The following is a 9,773-nucleotide window of genomic DNA, read 5'->3' on the forward strand; positions in this document are numbered from 1 at the left end:
TGGCTCTGTCCCTGTGCAGGTTACAGGTCTGGATGGCAACTACAGAACCACATGCCACACGGTGATGGAAGTGCTTCGGGAACACAAGGACAGTGTCATGGCCGTACTGGAAGCCTTTGTCTACGACCCTTTGCTGAACTGGAGGCTAATGGACAGTGAGTTTCAACTCTGTGGGATGAACTCTTTGTATGTTCTAATCCAGCCTGGGCTATTTGACATAAGTGTATATGTGTGTATATTTGTGTATGCGTGTGTGTCCCAAACACATTACAAAGCAGCTCTGGGGCTGAGAGGAATTTCAGTATTTCTGTGAGCTGTGGAACGCTCCCAATCCAGTCCCAATCCAGGCTTAGCTGTTTAGTGAAGATGCTCTTCTAGATAAACTATACCTTCATGGGTTCGTTTGTTTGGGCTGTAGAGTGAGGAAGCTAGGATTTTCGTAAGAACAAATCACGGACAGTTGTGATTTGAAACTTCTGCCGCTCTGTCAGTAAACCAGCACTCACCTTGTCTAAGTCATGTCTGCAGTGGAGAGTATCTAGGTTGCAGATGTTCCTGGTGCTCTCACTTGGTTTTGAATGATAGATCTTGTTCACTATTCAGTATTACAGCTTTTCAAAAAATTATGTTTTTATGATCATAAGGAAATACCTTTTCAACCAAGTTTCTTTAAAGTCACAGTCTGAAGTACTTCATAACACTTTCTTTTCCTAGCAAATACCAAAGGCAATAAGCGGTCCCGAACAAGGACAGATTCCTACTCTGCAGGCCAGTCAGTAGGTGAGTACATCCAGGGTATTCGAGGTCATCTTACCTACATAGCAAGTTTGAGGCCAGCCTAGGTTATGAGACCCAGTATGAAAAAAAAGAGGTGGGGGCTGTCAAGATGCTTGCCACTCCAGCCTGGGGACCTGAGTTCAATTCCCAGAACCCATGTAAAAGGTAGAAGGAGAAACTGACCCTGTAGGTTGTCTTCTGACCACATATGAGCTGTGTCATGCACTCCTCCCCCACACACATCATACATTCACAATTGCAGGCTGACTTTTCTGTCCTGCCAATCAGTTCCCAAATAACCACCCACACTGAGACTTATTTTTAATTTTGAATGCTCAGACCATAGCTCAAGCTTCTTATTAACTAGCTCTTACATTTTAAGTTAACCCATATTTCTTATCTACGCTGTGCCACATTGGAGTACCTTTTTTCAATACAGCAAGTCCATCTTGCTTCTCTCTGCCTCTCCTGGAGACTCCCCTTTCTTCCAGCTCTCTTTTTGTCTGCAAGTCCCGCCTAACCCTCTACCTGTCCAGCTATTGGCCAGTCAGCTCCTTTATTCACCTAATCACAGTGACATATATTCACACAGTGTAAAAGAATATTCCACATTTCCTTTTTTTTGTTTAGTTAAAAAGGAAGGTTTCAACTTTAACATAGTAAAATTATATACAACAAAAACAGTTATCAAGTAAGAATTACAGTTATAGCCAGGCAGTGGTGGTGCACGCCTTTAATCCCAGCACTCAGGAGTCAGAGGCAGGCGGATCTCTGTGAGTTCGAGGCCAGCCTGGTCTACAGAGCTAGTTCCAGGACAGGTTCCAAAGCTTCACAGAGAAACCCTGTCTCGAAAAAACAGAGAGAGAGAGAGAGAGAGAGAGAGAGAGAAAGAGAGAGAGAATGAATGAATTACAGTTACACACAATAGTAACAAATAGTAAATTTTTAAAAGAATTAGAAAGGATCTCTGTGAGTTCGAGGCCAGCCTGGTTACAGAATGAGTTCCAGGACAGCCAGGATTGTTTCACAGAGAAACCTGTCTCAAAAAGTAAAACAAAACAACAACAAAAAGAATTAGAAACTAATTGCTTTATATTACTCTTTTTTAAAAATCTTTAATCTTTTTTTTATTTGTATGTGTATAGGTGTTTTGCCTGCACGTATGTCTATACATTTCATGAATGCCTGGAGGAAGCCAGAAGGTGGTGTTGGATCACCTGGAACTGGAGTTACAGATGATTGTGAGCCACCATGAGGGTGGTGGGATCAGACCCAGGTCCTCTACAAGAGCTACAAGTGCTCCTAACCACTGAGCCATCCCTCCAGCCATGTTACTCTTTTCTGATGTCAGTGCTAAAGACGTAGTTAGGAAAGTGCTTGCCTAACATGAATGAAACCCAGGGTTTACTCCCCAGGACAGCTCAGTGGGTAAGGAAGGGACTTAGGGCCAACCCTGGCCCCCTAAGATGAAGGCCCTGGACGCACATGGTGGAAGGAGAGAAACAACTCCTGAAAGTTGTTCTCTGACCTCCCATATATGCTCACTCCTCCAGCACTCACGTACACGTAGATAAATGTAATTTTTATTTAAAAAAGAACAACAGGGTTTGGACAGGTGGCTCAGCAGTTAAGAGCACCCACTGCTTTCCCAGAGGACCTGAGTTTGGTTCCCAGCACCCATGTCAGCTCGATCACAGCTGTCTGTACTCCAGCTCCAGGAAGATCCAACTCCTCTGGCTTTAGGCACCCACACCCCACATGGGCATGCCCACATACATATACATACACATAATTTAAAATGAAATTTAAAAAAATGGGCTGGGGAGATGGCTTAGAGGTTAAGAGCACTGGCTGCTCTTTCTGAGGTCCTGAGTTCAATTCCCAGCAACCACATGGTGGCTCACAACCACCTGTAATGAGATCTGGTGCCCTCTTCTGGCCTGCAGCATACATGCAGACAGAATACTGTATACATAATAAATAAATAGTTCTTAAAAAAAAAAAAAAATTCAAGAGTGACAGCCAGGCATTGTGGCACATGCCTCTAATCCCAGCACTTGGGAGGTAGAGGCATGAAGACCAGTAATTTGAGGTAATCTTTACCTACATGAGGAGTTCAAGGGCAGCCTCCAATACCTGAGACCTTTCCAAAAAAAAAAAAAAAAAAAAAGAATTAGAAAATAATGATTTCTTAGTATTTGAATTGTCTGCTGATTGATTTTTTTTTTTTTCCCTAGAAATTTTGGACGGCGTAGAACTTGGAGAACCAGCCCATAAGAAAGCAGGGACCACGGTGCCAGAATCCATTCATTCTTTCAGTAAGTCCCTCTGAGGAACTGCAGCAGGCACTAGCTCACAGCACAGACAGCAGGCACACTGAACCCTGAGCCAGAAAGGGAGTCGGCAGGGCAAGTCACAAAGCTGCCTTTGAGAGGAAAGGGATTGTGAACTCCGCATTGTGTGCTGAGGTGCTGAGGACGGAGACGCACGCCCAGGATTGCTCACACTCACAGGTGTTTCACAGAAGCAGGGCAGCCTTGGACCTGTTGCTTCTACTCTTGTGTCTTTCAGTTGGAGATGGTTTGGTGAAACCAGAAGCCTTAAACAAGAAAGCCATTCAGATTATTAACAGGGTTCGCGACAAGCTTACGGGTGAGTGAGTGGGGTTAAAGGGACAGGACACCCGAAGAGGAGAGTGCTCTCAGTGGCTGGCCAGGCCACTTCCTGGGATTCACTTCCACCTGGGCTTCAAGGCAGCAGTGGAGCACCCCCACCCCCACCCCCCACCCCCGCTAGCTCTTATTGCTGAAGACCCTTAATAGCCCTTGACATCTCTTAACCTCATTAGCTCTGGAGATGAGGGAGGCTCTTTAGGAAATCTGGGTGGATTCCAGAACCAGCCACCTCCAGGGTCAAGTTACTGGCCTCATGGTGAGATACTGGAGGGTGCCTGACCACTTGGACTGCAGTGGAAGGATGGAAGAGGAGCCATGTTTGATTTTGGAAAGAAGCAGCCAATCCACGGTCATCCTCTTTCTTCTGTTGAGTGGATTATTATATGGAGAGTGGGAGCCAGAAAGCCAGAGACCCTGTTCCACACTCACTGTGTGACCTCTGAACTCTTGTCTCCATCTGGATGATAAGAAGCCCTGACAGAGGACATGAACATCATAGGAAACGTAGGATGCCAGGCACTGGGCGTCAGCCGGTCGTTTTTGTGAGCAGAGGCGGTTAATCAAGTACCCGTTTGTGTTGGATGCTAAAGGAACCACAGTGGTAGAGACACACAGCTTCCCCGGCTTCTCAGGGCCCAGAATCTAAGGGGGACACTGCCACTAAACGGAGGAGAGTGATCCAAGGCTATTGCGCCTTGGGATGAAAGGGTTTAATTTAATTTGGAAATTCCAGAAAAGTTTCCTAAGGAAATAACTGGAGTCCAAGTTTACAAGAGGACTATATTAGTTACTTTTCTATTGTTGGTAATAAGACACCATGACCAAGACAACTCATAAAGAAAGCATTTATTGGGTTGGGGATTTAGCTCAGTGGTAGAGCACTTGCCTAGGAATTGCAAGGCCCTGGGTTCGGTCCTGAGCTCCAGAAAGAGAGGGAGGGAGGGAGGGAGGGAGGGAGAGAGAAAAGCATTTATTTGGAGCCCATGACCATTGTGGTGGTGAGCACAGGAGCAGGCAGGCAAGCATGGTGCCTGAGCAGTAGCTGAGAGCTTACTTCTTGTTCCACAACCCTGAGGCCGAGAGAGCTAACTGGAAATGACAAAGTCCAACTCGAGTGACACAAGTCCTCCAATACCACCACACCTCCTCATCCTTCCCAAACAGTTCCACCAGCTATGGACCAAGTATTCAAATATGTGAGCCTATGAGAACCATTCTCCTTCAAACCTCCACAAGGAGTTAACTAGGTGGACGCTAGGCAGAAGGAGCAGAACCCTTTGTTGAGAGTGATGGCAAGAAAGAAGATCCTAGAGCTGGCATTCTGGCCGAGGGAAAACAAAGTATGTGATGACTAGCTGGGCCAGGGCCTTAGGCTCACATCCTGTGTCCCGAGGGCAGTGGAAAAGCACCAGAGGCAATTAGGTGGAGTGGAGAGGAAAGATGCCTGAGTTTCTGTGTTGTGAATACTCCCTGTGCTGGCTGGATGGACCCTGCATCAGGAGGGCCTGCAGGTGCTCTAATATCCAGGCAGGACAACCATTGATGAAGTGAAGACCTCGGATGCAAGAGATCGTGAAGAGGGCAAACCCAAGGTTGGCCTAGGGCTGTAGCTCAATGGTAAAGTTCTAGCCTGACACTCACAAAACTAACTTAGAGCCCCAGTACCACCCGAAAATAGAAAAACCCACAAAGACTACTGTTAATGCATAAGACATGACTCCAAGACACTGGTGCCCATCTGTGTAGAGCCCTGTGACCAGACTGGAGCTGTCGAAGAGAGTGAGATGTGGCAAGTTCTTTTTGTTGTTGTTTTTGTTTTTTTGGTTTTTTGAGACAGGGTTTCTCTGTGTAGCTTTGCGCCTTTCCTGGCACTCACTTGGTAGTCCAGACTGGCCTCGAACTCACAGAGATCTGCCTGGCTCTGCCTCCCCAGTGCTAGGATTAAAGGCGTGCGCCACCACTGCCCGACGAGATGTGGCAAGTTCTTAAGCAGCCTCTGTGGAGAGGAGAGGACCAAGTGACAAGTAGAGGCTTCTGTGGACAGAAGTCTGCGATGCTGAGATCCACTCTGAGAACTGGTTCATGGTCCTGAAGGGCAGGGCGGGGTGGTCAGAGGGAAGGAAGGAATTCCTGGGCTGTGGGAGAAGAGGGAATTGATGGAAATAAATCAGTCTGCACACTGCCCAGCCCAGCCTCGGGCCTAAATCTGTAACCTAGGGGGTGAGGGCGTCTGGCCAGGGTGAGAAGTGGAGAAGCTCTGGCATTTGTAGAGAGGGAAGACTTTAACAGTTAGTCCTCTTTGTGGTACGAAAGGCACCCTGCCAGCTAGGGGTGGTGGCTCACACCTGCAGTCCCAGGAGGAGGACAAGGCAGGAGGAGTGCTGAGAAATAAAAGCCGGGCTGGGCTCTGCAGTGAATTCCAAGACAACAAGGAAGGAGAGGGGAGGAAAGAAAAAAAACAAACAAACAAAAAAAAAAAAACGGTTACAGTGCTACACATCTACTATAATCCCTGAACTTGGAAAATCAGGAGGATCAGGCATTCAAGACCAGCCTCAGCTACATAATTCAGGCCAGCTCGGGCTATAGAAGATCGCTCTCAAAAAACAGTGACAACCAAATATTTCCCATCTTTTTTTTTTTTCTTTTGGTTTTTTGAAACAAGGTTTCTCTGTGCAGCTTTGGCGCCTTTCCTGGGACTTACTGTATAACTCAAGCTGGTCTTGAACTCACAGAGATCTGCCTGCCTCTGCCTCCTCTGGGATTAAAGGCGTGCGCCACCACCACCCGGCACTTCCCCTGTCTTAAAGAAAATAAGAAGAGGCCAGTTGGTCCTGGAGAGATGGTTCTGTGGTTAAGAGCATGTTATCCCATGATTCCCAGCCCCCATATGGTTCATGACTATCAGTGACTATAGCTCCAGGGATCTGATACCATCTTCTGACCTCCAAGGGCACACGCATGGTACACATACAGACATACAGGAATTTGAAAATCTTTACAAACAAAAAACCAGGCAGGATAGCCTCGCAGTGGTGGCGCATGCCTTTAGTCCCAGTACTAGGCAGAGATCCATCTGGATCTTTGTGAGTTCAAGGCCAGCCGGTCTACAAGGTGAGTTCCAGGATAGGCTTGAAAGCTACAGAGAAACCCTGTCTTGAAAAACCAAAATTAAAAATAAATTAAAAAAAAAAAAAAAAAAAGGGCAGGTTACCAAAGAAGCCACATTGGCTGGCCGGGCTGCGGAGTCTGTGTGAGGTCAAGATCTTAACTGTCCAGTGGAAACACTGATGGGAGCTTCTGAGATTCAAGCTGAATGGCCTTGATCGCTTTTCAGAACATTAGCCATATCTCTGACATCATCACTGTCTTTGAACTCTATATTAAGAGATCCATGTGCTGGCAGATGACACAGAAGCAAATTTCTCAAAGCGGGTGTTGTCAGTCCTTCCTGCTCCAGTGAGAGTTGACTTCCTGGGGCTGCATAGACAGTGGAGCCACACAGGAACATGGGAATGTGTTGATGCCAGGTTCAGATGACAGTGTTTCTGTTTCTGCATCCTAGGTCGGGATTTCTCTCATGACGACACCTTGGATGTTCCAACCCAAGTGGAGCTGCTTATCAAGCAAGCAACATCCCATGAAAACCTCTGCCAGTGCTACATTGGGTGGTAAGCTCCACTGGCCCAGTGTGGTGGCACATGTCTTTAGTCCCAGCACTGGAGATGCAAGGGAGCTGGATCTCTTCAGTTCCAGGCCAGCCAGGGTGACAGTGGTGGAACCCTGTCTCAAAAATAAATAAAGGAGCAGGGAGGGCCCACTTTAAGGCTCAAACCGAGACATGAAAAGATGACTTGATGGAGTGACCATATAGGACAGTTATGGGCTCATGTCTCTAGTTTAGAAGTTTGTGGTCTTGCTGGGCGGTGGGGGTGCATGCCTTTAATCCCAGCACTCAGGAGGCAGAGCCAGGAGGATCTTTGTGAGTTCAAGGCCAACCTGGTCTACAGAGCGAGATCCAGGAAAGGCGCAAAACTACACAGAGAAACCCTGTCTCGAAAAACCAAAAAAAAAAAAAAAAAAAAAAAAGTTTGTGGTCTCTGAGAATGCACCTTATCTAACAGGAGAAAACTGAGAAATGTAGAAATGTAGATCTGTGTTTGGATGTTAAAATTGCTTTAAGAACTATGATTTAGAATGGGAAAGGTGCCTTATTTGTCTGTAGGTCTTTTGGATTTTTGTTCACTCCAGAGGTGCAGAAGGGCACAGGAAAAGCCAGCACAGTGACTAAAGAGAGAGCAGTGAAAAGAAAGACTGATAACCTGGAGTGTCCGGGCGGAAATTTGAAAGAGGGGCAGAACTGTCTGTTAGGGACCTCAGGGCATTAGCCCTGGACTGGAGATGTTGACTGAGTCCCACCGGGCTCAGACCTGCTCTCCGCACTAGAGTACGGCTTAGAAGAGCTCTGATGACTGACTGCCTTGCTGTCCACCTTTCTAGGTGTCCCTTCTGGTAACCAGAGCCGGCAAACCACAGCATCTCCTCAGAGGCTTTTGTACCTTGGTCTGTGCTTCCAGTGGACCGAATCCAAGGTCATAAAGTTGGACTTTGTTAAATATTCTGAAATGTATATGAAAAGAACTACTGTATATTCAAAGTTGGTTTGAACCAACCTCCTAGCTGCTGTTGAAAAGACACTGTCAGAAACACAAGGCTTGATTCAGTTCCCGGACAATGAAACACAGTAATCCTACAGAAACCAAGCCTTTGATGTGGGGGGAACAGAAAATCGGTAACTGAGAAATACGGGTTTTGACTTAGCTTAAAAGAGAACTCATCGCAAGCATTTGCTGACAGAAACATCTAGTCCATCCTCTCATCCCAGGGACAGTGGACTCAGCACAGTCAGGAACGCCCGGGCCTAGAGAACACTGCCGGGGCCTCCACCACAAGGATGCAGACTTCAGCACTCCACCCATGCTGTTACCTCACCAGTCCCTGGACCGCAGTGGCACCCTTTGCAGAATGGGCCAAAGTGGGTGAGAAGATCTGTCTTCTGCTGAAACCACAAGACCTGACCTTCCAGGAGGGAAGAGTGCTAGATGCCTGGCCACCGTGTGTGAGCAGGTGCGCCAAGGATCCCAGTGCAGATGGCCTGCACCGTCCCTGTGTTTGATGAGGCATGAGTACATTGTGTTTGGAGCAGGAGCTCAGAACACAAGTGCTGTGGTAGAGGTGCTGATCACAGAGAGATGGACACACTAGAACAGGTCGGGAATTATGAGCAAAGTAAATATCCAATTAAATACACAAAGTATAAAGTGAAGCCACGTGTCTAGACACCATATTGTATCTGAGTAATTTTTGTGCCAATAAATGACATCAGAATTTTAAAAACATTTATGTATATGACTGGCTTTTTATTCATAATTATTTTGTAAATTCTGTCACTAGGCTAGGGATACAACTCAGTGGTAGGCCACTAGCTAACAGTCACTGGCCTAGTGTTTGGTTCCCAACATTGAAAAAAAAAAGGGATTTGCCTGGCGGCGGCGCACGCCTGTGATCCCAGCATGTGGGAGGCAGAGCCAGGCGGATCTCTGTGAGTTCAAGGCCAGCCTGATCTACAGATGGAGATCCAGGACAGGCACCAAAACACACAGAGAAACCCTGTCTCGAAAAAAACCAAAAAAATAAATAAAAAATAAAAAATATCCAGGTACAGGAGCCTACATCATTACATTCCAGTTCTAGAGAGGCCAAGATAGGGAATCAGAGGCAGGCTTGGATCTCTTGAGTTCCAGGACAGCCAGGGCTACACAGAGAAACCCTGTCTTGAGAAAGCAAATATATATGTCATTTTTAGTTACATATGTATGTCTGTGTCTGTATCTGTATGACATGTGTGCAGGCGCCGATGTCCACCAGATGAGGTCCTCTGCTCCCTGAGAGCTAGACTTGCACTTGAGGTGGTTATGAATCTCAGGACTGAGTGCTGTGATCCTCTAGAAAAAAACGAGTGTCCTTAACTGTGAGACGTCCCTTTTTTTGCTCCACCCAGTTTTTTTTTTTTGTTTTTTTTTTTTAACTTTAAATGGAAAAATCCAGTCCAAGTATGGTTATGCACACCTTTATTTAGTCCCCGGACTTGGGAGACTGCGGCAGGCACATCTCTCAGTTTCCAGTCCTGGGATTAGTGACCTGAACCACCAGACCAGCAGGGAAAAAAAAGCTAACTTTAACTGTGATTAAAACTGTCATCATAGCTGGGCGGTGGTGGCGCACAGCTGGCAATGGTGGCATATGCCTTTGATCCCAGCA

General features: G+C 46.6%; 1 protein-coding gene across 1 annotated transcript in view; it reads left to right on the plus strand.

Moving 5' to 3' along the window:
• Nucleotides 1-8,851, plus strand: part of Mtor (mechanistic target of rapamycin kinase) — a 116,881-nt gene extending 108,030 nt beyond the window's left edge. The window contains 6 exon segments of the mRNA XM_028893638.2: nt 20-155; nt 715-780; nt 3,015-3,095; nt 3,349-3,429; nt 7,018-7,123; nt 7,953-8,851. Coding sequence (XP_028749471.1) covers nt 20-155; nt 715-780; nt 3,015-3,095; nt 3,349-3,429; nt 7,018-7,123; nt 7,953-7,968 — 486 coding nt within the window. The 3' untranslated portion in view covers nt 7,969-8,851.
• The last annotated feature ends 922 nt before the right edge of the window (nt 8,852-9,773 follow it).

Source organism: Peromyscus leucopus, chromosome 2 (genome assembly GCF_004664715.2).
Source record: "Peromyscus leucopus breed LL Stock chromosome 2, UCI_PerLeu_2.1, whole genome shotgun sequence".
Lineage (NCBI taxonomy): Eukaryota > Metazoa > Chordata > Mammalia > Rodentia > Cricetidae > Peromyscus > Peromyscus leucopus.